Below are 18,194 nucleotides of genomic sequence, written 5' to 3' on the forward strand. Positions count from 1 at the left end.
AACATTAGTTGAAAATATTCTTTTGTGGCTATTTTCTTCAATTCTTTTTGGGCAACTTAATTTATAGTTGTTAGTACTATTTGCGATTTCGTAGGGTTTGGGTATTTTTTGGAAAAATACACCCTACTTTCGGCCTCAACTAAAAAACTTTAATCAGTTTAGCATTAAATATTTGGTGAAGTTACTTAATTTTGCAGAAAATTTGATAAATCTTTGCAGAAATATCGAGCTCGTCGTATGATTTTTGGAAATTGTCCATAAGTTTTACAAAAGATTTCACAGCTGACATTGCTTAGGTGTTAAAAATCTAAACTTACTTGATATTGGGTGAAGTTTAGTAAAGTTTTACCTTCTGTTTTAAATTAAAGTAATTTCTGTCACCTAGGGGAAGTTCTCTTAAATTATCTCCTATTTAGCTAAGCTTTCTTTTCCGATTTCATCACCTGACTGAAGTTTAATAATTTCCTTTTTTGTTAAAAAATGTCAATTACCCCTCTCACTCGCATTGCAAGAGCCACTGACATTGTTCTGAAGAGTGTAGACTATTTTGAACAACTTGATGTCACACATTTCACAGTTTGCAGCCTCGAAATTCGTCTATCAGAAATTCGAGAATTGTGGGATAAGGTCTTGCACACTTACACTGAGTGTAAGAAATACCTCACGGCATCCGAGACTGCACAGGTTGAAAATATTGATGTCGTTGAGGATAAATACAATAATGCATTTATTGCATACCATTGGTGTTTGACCACCTTAAACAAGCATCTTGATCGCCTTAAATCTTCAATCAATGATAATGGTTCTCCTGTTGTGGCTCCTCAGTCCTCATCTGCTTCAAGTCCTAATGTAGAAAACCGAACTACGCCTGATGTCTCAAAAAGTACATCCTTCCTTCCTTCCGAGCTGCTTTTGGATAGTCTCGTTGAACCGGTTTCTGTGCAGTCAGCTATTCCCACCGTTAAAGCTTGTTTACAATCTTCCGCCTATCAAATTAGTTCAAATCCTCACTTCGATAAGCATTGTCTGCCCTTGCCACCAATTAATATAGAAGTCTTTGCTAGAGATTTTGTATCTTGGCCAACTTTTCGAGACCAATTCACCACACTGTTCGTTAGTAATTCAGGCCTTTCAAACATAGAACGTCTCTTCAATCTAAGACAGAAGACTACCGGTGAAGCTCGCGAAATTGTTTGCAGATTTCCACTCACAAATTGTAGTTTCCCCTTAGCGTGGAAAGCTTTGTCGGATGCGTGTGATAATAATCGCATCGTGGTGAATAGTCACATAAAAAGTTTGTTTGATATTCCACTTTTAAAGTTTGAAACTTGTTTGGGATTGAAAACTATCCAACGTGGCATAAATACCTGCCTTGCTGCAATGGCCGTCTATGACGTCGCCACGGATCAGTGGGATCCAATTCTTGTACATATCTGTTTGCAGCGCTTGCCTTTAACCACCTTGACTTTGTGGGAGCAAAGCATCAAAAATAAGTCGTTGTTGCCTTCCTGGCCAGATTTAGATGCTTTCCTCACAAACAGAATACAAACTTTGCAGTGTATTCAGGGCATACAGGAAAATCAGTCCATAGAAAAGTACTTGCCCAAAATAGCCTCCTCTCCTATTCCATCTACTAAATCATTGTGGCCAAAGAATGTTCATCCTCCCAGGCCTGCAAAGAAATCGTTATCGTCAAACAGTGTTTCACCTCATCACTCCTCCACTAGATCGTTGGCATCCACGCATGTTCGTACATCTAGTTCAGTCATTAAAAAGTCATTGGTACATGAGTCAGAATGTGTTGCTCCTCCTCCTCGGCCAAACGCTTATTGCTCAACTTGTCCTAACCAAAGTCATATTCTCAGACTTTGCCCACAGTTTATACAACTTTCGTTTGAGGACAAATTCTTAATTGTGAAAAAGAATAAGTGTTGTATAAATTGTCTTTCTCGTGGCCATGTAGTTAAACATTGTCGAAGTACCAATAGTTCCAAATCTTGCAATCAACGGCACCACAGCCTTCTTCACCGACCACAAACTAGTAGAGTTGTTACAGACACTTTATCCAAACCATCTCTGGTATCTACTAATTTTACAAAAAGTCACTCTTCATCATCCTGCATGCCTTCCCAAGCACTCGGTTTGAAATCTAAAAAGTTACCTCCGGCTTTTACCAAAGTCAAAAGTCGAGGTCCCAATTCCCCTCCGGCTTTTACAAAGGTCAAAAGTCGAGATCAAAACACCTCTAAAATGCACCTACCCTCTGCTAAAAATAGTTCCAGCCAGTCTCCCAACACCATTGAAGATAATGTGCTAATGGGAACTGCACTAGTAAACATTGTTCATAATGGCAAATCGTACACTGTTCGAGCAATTGTAGATCCTTCTTCCAAGGCATCAATTGTTAGCAAGAAACTCAAAAATGCACTTTGCATTACAACTCGTGTTTTAGAAAAATCTAAATCTAAAAATTAAGTTTGCTCTCTGAAGTTGTCCTCCCCTAAAAATGCATCTAAGACTATAGAAACGAATGTATTAGTCTTACCAAGCGTTAAGGGGAAATTGTTTTCGTCACCATCTGTTAGCAATTTGAAAACTCGGATTCCTAACTTAGATTTAGCGGATTCTTTCGATAATAGCTCAATAGATTTGCTACTTGGCGCTGACTTGTATCCTAAAATTTTACAAGCTGAACCTCCAAAAGAAGTTTTGGATTCTTTGCTGGCCCAAAAGTCTATTTTTGGGTATATCCTTACCGGTTCATTACCTCCCGCGGCTGTAACCTAATCTTGCATCAAGAATTGAAATCGACCAATTTAAAAAAAGAATCGTATCCTAACCGAAATTTGCTGAAAACATGAATTATTTGCGCTAAATATTGAAATTGTAGACGGAATCTATCGGTAATCGCTTTGATGAAAATGCGAAAATCTGCAACTATAGCTCACTTAGGAATCTGAATTTACGTTCTCTCCTAACTTATAATAAAGTGATATTAATTGCTAGACTCGTAGTTCTAGCAAGGGGGCCGGAATGTATAAGTTCGATACGTTCCACCACAACTTTTCAATGCTCGATCAATCACGGATGCTGATTGGCGCACAGGCATCTCCTCTACAACTCCCCTGGCGGAGACCGTAGTGAGCGGACCGTCGCTGGGCATCGGTTGTTGTCGGTCGCCAACACCATATTTGAAAAGAGGTAATTTTGTTGTTTGAAAAGAAAGAACAAATAAAGCATAAATTATATTAAGAATTAATACTAATTTATCTTTGTTTTATTTCTTGTCATATTTCTTTCTTTACATCACACACTCGTATCACCCGCACCGCACCAAACCTCTCACCTACACAACACATCACCTCTCATATCACATTAAAAACTCTGGGGAGTTTTTGTTGTCGTGACGCTATCGAACCCATTATCCCCACTCCCCTGAGTTAAACATACATTGGTCGCATCGAGCAGGATAGAAGCCATCCCCTTGTCGTTGCTCCCTGTATTGCATGGAGAAATCACTGAATTCTCTTTCATCTCTATAATCAACACTAAGAAACAGGTACGTAAATTCAGATTACCATTTGAAGTGAGCTACCCGCGGTTTCTTAGTGAATATTTAAATTGTTTCGGTTTGGTCGAATCTCAATTGCTATACGCGCGTGTAACATATGAAATACAGTCCACTCTCGTCTTTGCAAAAAATATTACTCGTTGTACTGATCATCCAACATCGCGTTGATCATACAATTGCTTTTCGCTTAAGAACAAGTCAGTTGGTCGACTCGTATTAACACTTCTTGTGTTAACTAAGTGCATTCCCCCACAAAAAGTAGTTCTGTTGTTGTGACAATAATTAGCTTTCTTTGTACTGATCATCCTTCGTCGCGTTGATCATACAAAAATATTTGATGCTCTTGCTCTGCTTCGTTCATTATTTCCATTTCTAACTCTCTTTTCAAATGTTGAACCCTTTGTGAGAATAGAAAGTGTCCCCCTCGTTGTTGCTCTACTCCGTCGCCTTAGCTGAAGAAAAATTTACATCACCACATTGGTACATCACCACAGCATACATGCACATTCTTTTATATTAGGTCGTTTGCTTTATTTGTTGTTCAATTTCTCACCAACCAAACGTTCGCTGTTGTTATCCCCCTTCACGTTTCAAAGGTTGAGCCCTTCAAAGAGAATTGTTTGTTTCTAATTACCAATAACAACACACTTGCAATAACAGTGTATCCATCTGTCGAGTGGTTACTTTGTCGTCGTCACCAACTCGCATTTATTGTTGTTGCAATTCTTCTTCGTTTGTTTCTAACCGTCGATCAATTCTCACTTGAGAAGTTGCATTGCCAAAAATTGCAACAAAAATACTTCATCATTCCACGCGCCCTTTTTAGCGTCGGTTTGATATACAGTAAAAATAACAACAAATTGTTTTGATCTCCAACTCTCACTGTTGGATCGTTGGTGGCGTCGCTTGTTGTGTGGGTGCGTAGCTGCTTACGCATAGTAATTTCTCTGCCGACGTCGCTTGTGTTTTATTCCTCTTTGTGCGATATCCGTTGTTGGTTCGACACAGTGGGTAAAACAGTAAAAATTGTGAATTTTTGTAACTTATTTTAGAATCTATTTTTTGATAATTTATTGAAATATTATCAAGTGGTTGTAGGGTTTTTGGAATTTTTGGACAAATTCACTCTACATTCGGCATTCTTTGCAGAAATATTTAGCAACAAATATTAGTGAAAATTTATCGTTTTTTGGCTAGTTTTGCATAATTTGTAAGTATTATTTAACGTTTGCAACTCTACGTAGGGTTTTTGGAATTTTTGGACAAATTCACCCTACATTCGGCATTTGTTGCACATATTCCAGCAAAATATATTCGTTGAAACTTTTAGTTTGTGGCTATTTTCTTCAATTCTTTGGGTAATTTATTAATAGTTGTTAGTACTATTTGTGAATCTCTGTAGGGTTTGGGTATTTTTTGGAAGAATACACCCTACTATCGGCATAATCTTGTAAAAATTGCCAAAATTTGCATTAAATATTCTTTAGAGCTACTCAATTTGCAGCACATTTCGACTGTCTTTGTATAAATATCGTACTGGGGTAAATTTTTGGAAATTTGTCATACATTTTGAAAAAATACCCTATCATTGGCATAACCAACGCATTCATTTTCTTAATTTATTGATATTGGAGCAATTTTAGTAATATTTGTCACATAGGAAAAGATTTTCTTGATTTCTCTCCTATTGAACAATATTTATAACTTTCTTGAAGTATTTGGAGGTTTTTAGTTTTGCAAATTTTCTCGTTTCCTTTCAACAATAGCAACCCTTGTTCAAATTTTCTTTGTTTTGCATACCGCTTGTATTTTTTTGTTATAAATTTAGCAACACAATGTCGATCACTCCGCTCACACGTTTTACTAGAGCCGTTGACATTGTTCTGAAGAGTGTAGACTATTTTGAACAAATTGATGCCACACATTTCACAGTTTGCAGCCTCGAAATTCGTCTATCAGAAATTCGAGAATTGTGGGATAAGGACTTGCACACTTACACTGAGTGCAAAAACTACCTCACGGCATCCGAGACTGCACAGTTTGAAAATATTGATGTCGTTGAGGATAAATTCAATAGTACTTTTATTGCATATCATTGGTGTTTGACTACTATCAACAAGCACCTCGATCGCCTCAAATTTCCAAATAGTGATAATAGCCCTACTGCTGTAACTTCTCAGTCTGCTCCTTGTGATAATTGTACTTCTGCAACTAATGCTAATGTTACGCAACCTTCAGGCTTGCTTTTGAGCGAACCTAACGTATCGGTTCCTGTGCAGTCTGTTTCTCCACCCGTTGATGCTTTCTCCAAATCTTCCCCCAATAATAGTTGCTCCAATCCACCCTTCGATAGTCATTGTTTTGTAGTACCACCAATTGATATCGAAATTTTTGCTGGAGATTTTATTTCTTGGCCTACCTTTCGCGATCTATTTACCACCTTCTTTGTTAAAAATGCACGTCTTTCAAATGTAGAACGTCTTTGCTATCTTAGGCAGAAGACTACCGGTAAGGCTCGCGAAATTGTTTGCAGATTACCACTCACAAATTGTAGTTTCCCCTTAGCATGGAAAGCTTTGTCAGATGCGTATGATAATAAGCGCATCGTGGTGAACAGTCATATCAAAAACTTGTTTGATATTACTTTCATAGATATAGAAACTAGTCAAGGTTTGAAAAATATTCAAAGTGGAATAAATAGTTGTCTCGCTGCAATGGCCGTCTATGACATCGCCACGGATCAGTGGGATCCGATTATTGTACATATTTGTTTGCAGCGCTTGCCCTTAAACACCTTGACTGTGTGGGAGCAAAATCTCAAAAATAAGTCGTTGTTGCCTTCCTGGCCAGACCTAGATGCTTTTCTCACAGAAAGAATACAAACTTTACAATGTATTCAAAATTTGTGAAAAAATCCAGCCACCAACGTTGTTTCTCCCAATTCCTCGTTGTCATCAAAGAATGTTAGTTCTATATCTACAAAGAAATCGTTGTTGCCAAAAAGCGTTGAACTTTCTTGCTGCTCCACTAGATCGTTGGCATCAGAGCATGTTTGTACATCTAGTTTCACCATTAAAAAGCCATTGGCATATGGGCCAAAATCTGTGCGTGTCTCTCGGTCTACTAGTTCATTGTCGAATAGTAATTGTCCCATTTGTTCTAACCAGAGTCATGTTCTTCCTTTATAAATCTTTCGTTTGAGGACAAATTTTCGATTCTCAAGAAGAATAAGTGTTGTATAAATTGCCTACCTCGTGGTCATGCTGTTAAAAATTGTCACAGCACAAATAGTTGCAAATCGTGCAAACAAAGGCATCACAGCCTCCATCACCGGCCACAAATTAGTAGAGTTGTTTCAACATCACAAAAAGTAGTTTTGGAATCTAAGAAGGTACCTCCGGCTTTTACAAAAGTCAAAAGTCGAGGTTTAAACACCCCTCCGGCTTTTACGAAGGTCAAAATCGAGGACCTAAGTCTTCTAAAACGCACCCACCTTCTGCTAAACATAATTCAAATTGTCAGACTCCCAACACCACTGAAGATAATGTGCTCTTGGGAACTGCACTTGTAAATATTGTTAATGATGGTAAATCGTACACTACTCGTGCAATTGTAGATCCTTCCTCTATAGCATCGATTGTAAGTAAGAAACACAAAAATGCAATTGGAATTTCAACTTGTCCTTTGAAAATCAAATCTAAATTTAATTCGCCAAAAGAAGTTTGTTTGCTTAAGTTGTCTTCCCCTAAAAACGCATCTAGAATTGTGGAAACAAAAGCGTTAGTCTTACCCAACGTAAAGGGGAAGTTGTTCTCGTCACCATCTTTTTGTAATTTGAAGACTCGAATTCCTTATCTTGAATTAGCAGATTCTTTCGATGACAGCCCAATATATTTGCTACTTGGCGCTGACTTGTATCCCAAAATTCTGGAAGCTGAACCCCGAAAAATTGTTTTGGATTCGTTGCTGGCACAAAAGTCTATTTTCGGGTACATTCTCACCGGTTCAATCCCCCCCTCGACTGTAACGTAATCTTGCACCGAAAATTGAAATCGACTAATCAAGAAAACCATTGCATTTTTAAAATCCAATTTTTGTTGAAATAGTAACTTGCGCTAAACATGTAATAGTAAATCGCATCTATTTATAATTCGTTATATCGCTTTGATAATTTGAAAATCTGCAACTATAGCTCACTTAGGAATCTGAATTTACGTTCTTTCCTAACTTATAATAAATTGATATTAATTGCTAGACCCGTAGTTCTAGCAAGGGGGCCGGAATGTATAAGTTCGATACGTTCCACCACAACTTTCCAATGCTCGATCAATCACGGATGCTGATTGGCGCACAGGCATCTCCTCTACAACTCCCCTGGCGGACACCGTAGTGAGCGGATCGTCGCTGGGCATTGGTTGTTGTCGGTAGGCCCACCTTGCTCTCATTGGAAGCAGTTGTAGTTGTAGACAGACATGGGACCCTCAGCGGTCACTTAGAACCATTGCGTTCACTTGTCTTTGAGAAACGTAAGCGAAAGAACACAGGAATCTGTCGCCACCCCAATTACTGAAGGTAATTTATTGTTAGAAAAGAAAGAATCACCAATAAAAACATGGATACATATTGAATTTATACTAATTAATCCTTGTGTTTTATTTCTTGTATATTTTCTTTCCTTTACACACCACACACGCGAATCACCCGCATCGCACCCTCATCTCTCATCTACACATCATTCATCTCACATCATAATAACTCTGGGGAGTTTTGTTGCTCTTGCCGCTATCGAAGCCCCACTCCCCTGAGTTAAACAGGAAGTATTAAGGATTTGAAATTAGCAGATCCAGGCTTTATGATTTCTGCTCAAATTGATATGCTTATAGGAAGCGATGTTATCCTAAATATAATCATAGAGGGAGTTAAAAAGAACATATTGGGTAACATATGGGCCAATATCGGCAATGAAATTTGTTTAGATTCTATAGAAATAAAAATAATTTTGAAGATGACATTAGATCATTATTGAGAAGGTTTTGGGAACAAAAAGAAATGAGTGAAGCGCCTATTTTCACGAAATCGGACGAATATTGTGAGAAATTTTACGCCGTCGATCAGATGGAAGATTCGACAAAAAATTACCTTTCTCTAAAAAATGCACCAGATTAAAGGCAAAGAAACAATATGAACATATGGAAGTCAAGTTAAGCAAGAATGTAGACCTCGAGGAGTCATATAATGAAGTAATAAATGGATATTTGTCATTGGGTCATATGAAACCCACCGAATTAAGAGAAATATGCACTGATGGAAAATATTTGTCATATTATTTACCGCATTATGCAGTCTTTCGCACAGAAAGTTCTAGTAGTAAAGTGCTATTCTTATACTAAAAAATGAAAATGATTTAGTGTCTGTAATTTTGAATTGGCGCTTGTATAAGTTGTGTTCAACGGTGACATTGAACAAATGTACCGACAGATATGGGTTCATGATTCTGATCGCCAATACCAGAGAACATTACATAGAAAAGAAGGTCGAAGATTATGAATTGTGTACTATTACCTTTGGTATAAGCTGTGCACTTTATTTGGCGATTCGCGCATTTTTGCAATTGGCAGAAGAGTCAAGCGATAAATGCCTAATTGCATGGAAAATAATTAAAAATCAGACATATGTTGATGATGTATTGACACTCATACTCTTGCCTCGGCTTTGAAGGCGGAAAAATTTGTGCTTTGGATTTCCGTTAAAAAAGATAACGGCAAAATTTTGTTGCAAAATTTTTGGTTAGAAGGTGTTAATTGGGATGAAAAAGTAAGCTCATCTACGTGCGCTAAATGGGAAACTTTTTTGGATCAATTTTCAAGTCTTGATTCTATTCAAATATCTTATTTATTATTGCATAGAGGGAAATATACACTCTCTTGGATTTTGTGACGCTTCTGAGAAAGTATATTGTGCCGCAGTATACGTTCGAATGAACACAGAATCAAAGTCATCAGCAAGCTTGTAATTATCGAAAAGTAAAGTTGCTCCATTAAAAAGAGTAAGCTTGCCAAGATTAGAGCTGTAATGGTGCCGTATTGCTCTCATCTCTGGTGAAGTATGTTGTCTCCAAAATAGATAAGAAAAGTTATTCTGTCCACATGTGGACAGATTCAACACTTGTATTGGCATGGTTGCAAAAACATCCAATCACATGGAATATTATGTTGCAAATAGAACCGCAACTATATTCCAAAATATCGAAAATGCAACATGGATACACGTTTCTTCGAAATGTAATCCAGCAGACATTGGAACAAGAGGTTGTCATTCTGTAGAGCTAAGTAAATGTTTGTTATGGTGGTAATGGCCCAATTTGGTTATTAAGTACTGGTAATAATTGTCCAGAATCTAATATGGTTTCGAAAGATCCATTAGAAAAGCGGAATATTGAAGTACACTGTGCACCAATTATTGAGAAAGATGATTATAAAGATATGATTAAAAATGTATCTTCTTGTAACAAAACTTTGTGGATTATAGGACATATGTATCGTATGAAGAATAAGCGAAGAAAAAATGAATATTCAGAGGTAGGAAGTGGAAAGCTTCACTCTCAACATGAGTTGAATCAGGCTAAGATGATTCTTGTATGAATGGCTAAAAGGGTTCATTATCAACAAGAACACAATGATTAAAATAATTCGACAATTATATCACGGAAAAGTCCGCTACGTGCGTTGATTCCTTTTTTGGATGATAATGGGGTAATGAGAGCAAATGAACGTCTAGCCAATGCAAATATATCCAATGACGAAGGATTTCCAATAATAATGGCAGGTTCGTCTCATTTATGAAATATATTCCTGGAATTTTTTCATAAAACATTAATGCCTGTTGATGAAATACTAATGATGTCCACGGTTCAAAGGCAATTTTACATTCCAAGATTAAGAAGAACCGTTAAAAAAGTTGTACATAATTGTGTGTTTGTGCAAGGTACAAACAAAAGTTGAAATCACAGATAATGGCTGCATTGCCTTTAGAGAGAATTTCTTTGTCACTTCTCTTTACTTTTGTAGTGGAAGTTTATTCCACCTAGCGCCCCACATATGAGAGGATTATGGAAAGCAGGAGATAAAAGTTTAAAGACAAACTTCAAAAATGTTATGTCTGAAAGGAAATTCAATTTTGAGGAATTTGCCACGATGTTATTGAAAAAAGAGGGCGTTTTAAATTCTATGCCTTTAACACCATTGTCAGAGGCCATTATTATTCGCTCCGGAAATGCCAAATGACGATTTATCGCTGATAAATCGTTGGGAAAAATAAAAGCCTTACATCATACCTTTACTAAGAAATGGAAAATAGAATATATCCAGGAACTCCATAAAAGATTCAAATGACAATATTCTAAACGAAATATTCGAGAGAATGACTTGGTACACGTCAAGGATGAACTTCTATCTCCAAATGACTGGAAAATGGGACGTGTGGTAAAAGTGCATGAAGGGCACGGTGAACACATAACAGTAGTTGATGTTAAAACTACAACAGGTATCATATCTCGTCTTATTGTGAACTTTTGTGTACTCCCAGTCAGTGGTTGTCAGTAGAAATGTAATATATGTGTATGTGTGTCAAAATCATGATTAAATGTCTAATGTTGAATGGTACATTTTTTTATATCTTTTCTTTCAATATATTTCTTGCAGTTACATAATCATGAATATGGGCCAAGGTGAAGCAAGTCTGATGAAGTATGTCACCTGAACAAGATTTTCTTCCTGGCCATACGATGCTGCATCGCACCGTAGTGGCACCAATAGTGTAACTGGCACCAATATAGGGTGTGCAACATTTCACCCGTATGCCAACCAAAGAGCGTATCAAAATCAACAGCAACAACAATTCCTGCACAGCTTCAACGTAAGAACGCACACACTGTCACAGAAACTTCACTAAGGCAAAAAAAAAAAAAAAAAAAAAAAACGCAAGCAACATCTGACTAGACCACAGATTGATAGGAATAAAATACCAAAAAACAATAAACAGCAACGAAAAACCAAATACAAAATAAAAAACAATGTCAACATGTAGCACAACAACCACGGCAAGAGCCCGTAGAAAACCCGGAAGAAAAGCCATCAATGCAGCTGTCAGAAATGATGGACAGGATTTTGAGGGTACTTGAAAAAATAGCAACGGCATTAACTGTTGCACCAGGGCAAGGGGCCCGGGATGTTGGGAATACATCAAACCCGATAGATGACGACATCGACCTAATCGATCTCGATAATTAAAACCTATCGATGTCGTCACATCAATGAAACGCCACCTTTCTTCTTGAAGTATAGAAAATTGGATCGCCAGATCAAACATTACAATCGTTCTCCACTGATAAACAAACGTTGTTTTTATGAAAACAAAAATAAAGGGATAAAGCCTGGCCATTTTGCAACAACAAAATACTACGTTATCCCGAACAAACAAGCCAACACTGTTCTATTATGTATAATATATTATGTGTTATCTTCTTTTTGAATAGAAAAAAACAACATGATTTTAGTGATTGTTTTTGTGTTTTATTTATCAGTGTTAAATTTATTCTTGTTTGGCATTTGTGTCTCAATTTTTTCAACGAGAATCCATAGCTCGGATGCTGTATTCCATGGTGGAATTGGCTAATTGTCGCCGCTATTTCACTATTTTGCCACCTCTTCTGTGTTTCGACTTTTCGGTACTTGAAAACCGAGTTAAAGTGTCCTCTTTTCTTCTTTGCTGTCTAGCGAGCTGGAATGGCCTGGAATCTCGGCTTCCAAAAGTAATATTTCTGAATTTAGCAGGATCGCCATGTGATGGAGACACTTATGTGAAAAAATCTGCATACTGTTTTTAGCCGGCGCTTGAAAACTCCACTAGCCACTAGTAGATTTTTTTCTGTTTTAATTTAGAGCACCTTAGAGTGCTCAAAAAAATAGTTTTTTTCTTTATGCCGACAGATCGGCAGATAAAATCATAAATCTTATAAACTGTTATCCTGAAATATAAACAATAAAACAAATGCTAAATAACAGCTGATAAAATATATTGTTCAATAGCTGATGTAGCATGCGGTATTAACAGTAGATTACACTACACTCGAAAATAAGTCTATTTTAGTCACTTTACCCATTTGTCTGAATTCCAAGGCGTCTTAGAAGTGTTTTCATGCCCCTAGAAGCGATTCTGGTAGTGCCCTCTTCCTAGTTTATCGATTCAACTCTCTCATACGCGCCTAATATACCGCAGGAATTCCATTTATAAATCTGGTCCTTTAACTAGAGATGAACTGTATACAGATAGAAATAGTTAAATTCAGTTGTGCCAAAATGCATTCTATCCAAATTAATACAACGCACTAGTGTCCATGAAACATCTAATCATTTTTTAGTCGAATTGCCATTTTTAAAAGCTGTTGCTTCGATCGGTTATTGTTCATTGTGGCAACCAGCTAGTTTTGAGAGTATACTCCCTATTTTAAGATCATTCCAGCATAAACCATGCCCAAAACCCGAAGGTAGCACTCAAAATGAATAGTGGAAATAGTAGGCCAATATGAATAATGCTGTAACACTGATTGTAGAACCCATTATGAACTGCAAACAATAAAATTTTACACAAATCCATTATAAAATATGGCTAAAACAACTAAAATACTGAATATCGGAGGTTCTGCTATATGGAGGATATAAAAAAACATTTTTTTATCATGAAGTGTCAATCTGAGGATATCAAGAGAAAAGCCAGTAAGACAGGTAGGTAGGCAAGTCAATCATGACAACATAAATTCGATATGTTTTGAATTTGTTATTTGTAGATTATTGATTGCAATTTGTTATAATAATTAATGGATTGCTACATTCAAAGTCAAATTTCTTATAATCACAATAAGGTTTTTGATAACATATATCTTAATTAAGCATAATCTTACAATGACGCGCGTTCTCCTGCAGCCGTTCGCTTTTCATTTATGTACAGTTTTCACGATCAATTTTTGCAATTAAAGTTTACTATGAATATAACATCAAATCAGGAATGTTGATGATTACAGTGTTGTATATAGCCAGGCAAAATCACAAATATGCAGGCAATTATATACACTCCGAAACGAGAAATATTTCCCGAGACTTAAAAATTTATGTTACAAGATACTTTGTGGTTTCCAGTTATAAATAACAATGAAGTGCAAAACATTGCTAAAAAATATTTTAGAGTTTGCACCATGTCGCAAAACAATGAAGATAATTACATACATGCACTGGAATTCAGTTGAGAAAAAACAAATTTATAGGTGACTTCAGTTCTACGAAAACTGTTTTAACTTGCCCATCACTAAAAAAATATCCAGTAACTGCACCTTCTAAAGAAAATCACACGAGCATATCTCTAAAGAAAAATAACGTGAAACTAGGAACAGATTGGGTTTTCGAAAAACCCTTATATATATATATAATTTAGAACACTTTTTCTTTGTGCCGACAGATCGGCAGATAATTGATTGATTTCTATTATAAAAATGTCCTACATAGATACATGAATAACGGGATTTTACTTATTTTCTATTAACTTATAAACTATTGCCCTTAATTGTAAACAATAAAACAAATGCTAAATAACAGCTGATAAAATATATTGTTCAACAGCTGTTGTATCATGCGGTATTAACAGTAGATTACACTACACTCGAAAATACGTCTATTTTAGTCAATTTACCATTTTGTCTGAATTCCTAGGCGTCTTAGAAGTGCTTTCATGTCCTTAGAAGCAATTCTGGTAGTGCCCTCTTCCTAGTTTATCGATTCACCTCTCATACGCGCCAGAGATTCCGCACGAATTTCATTTATAAATCTGGTCCTTTGACTAGAGATGATCTGTATACAGTTGAATTGCTATTTTTCAAAGCTGTTGCTTCGATCGGTTATTGTTCATTGTGGCAGCCAGATAGTTTTGACAGTATACTCCCTATTTTAAAATCATCCCAGAATAAATGATGCCGAAAACCCGAAGGTAGTTCTCTAAATGAATATATGGAAATAGTAGACCAATATGAGTAATGCTTTGACACTGATTGTAGAACCCATTATGAACTACAAATAATAAAATTTTACACCAATCCATTATCAAATATTGCTAAAACAACCAAAATACCGAACATCGGAGGTTCTGCTATATGGAGGCTATACAAAAACGTGGACCTATATATACAATGTTCTTCCACCGGAACTAGAATCCAGTACGCACTACAAAAACCATTTTTTATCATGAAGTGTCAATCTGAGGATATCAAGAGGAAAGCCAGTTAGACAATTAGGTATGCTTTGAATTTGTTATATGTAGATTGTTGATTGCAATTTATTATAATAATTAATGGATTGCTACATTAAATAAATTACTTTACTTATATATATATATATATATATATATATATATATATATATATATATATATATATAATTTTAAATAAGATAATAAAATTTTTTGCGTAAATCTAATATTATCCGATTTTTAAATAAAACGACTTTCCGTTTTTGATTTGAATTTTAGACTGACTTTATTCTTAAAATAATTCCGTACAATTGGTTATGCGAGTATCATTTTGTGCACAAAATGCATACTCAATAGTTTCATTGTTTACACAAGTGTAGCTTAATCTTAAAATGTATGTTGGGGGAATTTGTTTATTTCTTCGCAATTCAATCTGTGCTTCGTGGGTGGTCATTTTAATTGAATTGTGAAGAATGTCATTGGAGATTCTCTTTGTTTAAAATGTTCTTTATTCGGATCAAGCAAAATCATAAATTTTGCTTGAGTTGCTAAAATTTGGATTTGAATTTACTTCAATTATAAGTGTGAGAAAATCTCCTACAGAAGTTGAAGTGGCAAACTATGACTAGTTGTTGGCTTTGTCATAACTCCCCCGGACGAAGATCTTTGCCCATTTTCTGAAGGAAGAGGTGGCAAAAAAATTATCGTCTCATTGATAGTTTTCTTTATTCTTAATTTTACATAAAGGTAAGTTATTACAATTATTATTATAAAGGTTATTAGTACGTATGTAATATTACTTGTTGTTTTTTGATTTATTTTTATTTCATCAATATATTCTAAGTTTTTGATATGGTGGAACTGGGGTTCCTGCATAGACATATTATCTTCTTCGGTTACATTAATGTCTCTTGGAGGATTAGGCAAAATAATATTTTCTCCGTATAAATTTCTATCGTACCACCTTTTCATTAATTTTATTTTACAATTTTCAATTTTAATTACATAGTTTCCTGTAAGATTTATAGGTATTTGATTACAATCTTGTTCAATTTGCTCATTCAACATATTTATAGCAAATATTATGTTGGTATCTGCTTCAATTACAATTTTCTTTTTATTTTTCTTGTAGGTACAATGCATATCATCTTCTTTGAATATGTATTCGATACAGTTATCTTCAATCCTTTTTAAGTCATCTAACTCGTTAGTATTAGTGTATAACATTCCATTTTTTGTCAGGTATTCCCTATCTTTTAAATAAATTTCCACTCCATTTTTGTTAGGAACCGGTTGAATGAATAATTTATGATATATTTCATCGGTCATATTTGGGACACGTACTATAAAAATAATGTTCTTTCCAGCCGTCGCTACTGCCAATCTAATGCCTTGTAATCTTTCAAATGTAATATTACTTTTTCTGATTTCCTCATCTGTGAGGATATTTCTGATTAAGAGACCCAAAGTAGATGTTAACATTATCTCTTCTACACTGTCAATAATTTTTTCTAAGTGCGCTAGTTGATATCTAAATTGTTCTAACTTTATGTCTCTTCGTTGTTGGAGTGAGATGTTTCTTAGTTCTGAAAAGTCTCTGGTCAGTTTAGCCGTTTGTGAGTTGTAGAGTGTAGTCAGTTTTTCCAGTTGTTCATCGTATTGTCTATTTATCTGAATCTGATTATTGCTTTGAGTTATTGCATTATGTGTGTTTGTCTCGAGTATCTTTAATTTGCTTTCAATATCTAATTTGTCGTCATCGTCCATAGTCCCAAATAAATATTTCATACCCGTTCCTTCAATATTTAATAGTCCTCTTTTATCACGGTTGTGGGGAATTATGGTATCAAGTTTTGTCCGTAGATGATCAATCTGATGATCTAACGATGAATCCCTACTATAGTACATTTCCAGCTTAAGGGTATTAATATAGGTGTCATATTTTGTTACATTAAAAATATGAAGAATGATATCATATCCTGCAATGAGCTTTGTCTGTCCGATTTCTAGTAAGCTGAAACCATTTCCATAGTTCAAATCAGAGATTTCTAGCTTCTGCGCTTGTACTGGGTTGGTTATCACCATAATCATTATCATCCACCAATACGTCCGTAGACCTGAAATGATTTTTACGTTTCATAAATTGATCCTTGTAAATACGCATGTTTTTATTTATAGTCTTGTATCGTTTTCCGTCAATTTGTTCAACGTCTACTTTTTCATGTCTTGTCTCCATTTTCCGTACATTAGGTGTTTTCTTGAATTCTTGGTTTACGTTTGCATCTTTTCTGTCCTTATTGCGATATGCCAAAGTCCTTTCTTTGGTTTCTTCAATTTGTTTATAAACATCCTGTAAATTAACATTACCTCCTGAAAAATGAATGTCTATGGGTTTCTTCTTTGTAGTAAGATGAATAGTATTATTATATGTATAGTTGGATTGAACAACTAAATCAATGTTATAAGCAATGTCATTTTCTTCTTCACGTTTTCTGTATAAACGGATATTTTCATTTAGGCTGCTGTGGAATCTTTCAATATCAGAATTTCCGGTATGCCTATTTGGGGTTGTTAAATGTAATTCAATATTTTTCTTATCTAGGAAATCCTTAAATATAGCAGTTGTTAATGCTGTTTCATTATCCGTTATCAGCAGTTTCGGGGCTTTCATAACATTAAAAGTAATTGTAAAAGCTTTAATTAGGCATAAAGGTGTTCTTTCCTCAATCTGTTGCACAAAAGCGTACTTGGAGAATTTGTCGATGACTGTCAGATACATATTACCTTTGCTCATGTACCAAATGTCAGCATGATAAATCTCATGGGGTCCATTTGGTGTCTCTGTCTTCTCGTAAGGTAGCCTAATTGGTCTACGCTCTATTTTAAAATTACAAATTTCGCAGTTATTAATTATCTTCGTAATTTCACGTTTCATGTTTGGATAATAGTATAAACTTTTCAATTCCTGGTAAGTCTTCTCTATTCCAGGATGGTTATTTTCATATTTGTGGTGTCTCATGATAATTTCCATTAGATTTTCTATATGAACGTCTTCTAATAATTTATAAGTTCTAAATATCTCAAATTTTTTTATGTTTCTCATTCTGACTACCTCATCTTGGATTTTCAGATAAATGTTTTCGTTCTCACAATAGATTGCTACGTTTTCTTCGCTTTCTATAATATCTATTATTTTTTTAATAATTTCCTTATCATTTTTGTAAATAAATTTATATCTCTTCTTATCGTGTTTTTCTATTAACTCATAACTATTCTCATTTCCGTTTATCAACAAAATTTGTTTTCTGTAATAATTTAGGGGTTTTTCTGT

The 18,194-nt window shown here is 35.3% G+C and overlaps 1 protein-coding gene across 8 annotated transcripts in view; it reads left to right on the top strand.

Annotated features, from left to right (window-relative positions):
• Positions 1–18,194, top strand: part of LOC105262572 (uncharacterized) — a 736,506-nt gene that overhangs the window by 150,082 nt on the left and 568,230 nt on the right. For 4 of the 8 annotated variants that reach the window (XM_059124817.1, XM_059124820.1, XM_059124823.1 and 1 more), the window contains one exon: positions 11,272–11,485. The exons of the other annotated variants lie outside the window; for them this stretch is intronic. Coding sequence is in view for 1 of the 4 variants with exons in the window: in XM_059124824.1 (XP_058980807.1) it covers positions 11,272–11,279 (8 nt within the window). In the remaining 3 variants the exon portion in view is untranslated. The remainder of the gene's footprint in view (positions 1–11,271; positions 11,486–18,194) is intronic. 8 annotated transcript variants of the gene reach the window in all.

Source organism: Musca domestica, unplaced genomic scaffold, assembly GCF_030504385.1.
Source record: "Musca domestica strain aabys unplaced genomic scaffold, Musca_domestica.polishedcontigs.V.1.1 30, whole genome shotgun sequence".
NCBI lineage: Eukaryota > Metazoa > Arthropoda > Insecta > Diptera > Muscidae > Musca > Musca domestica.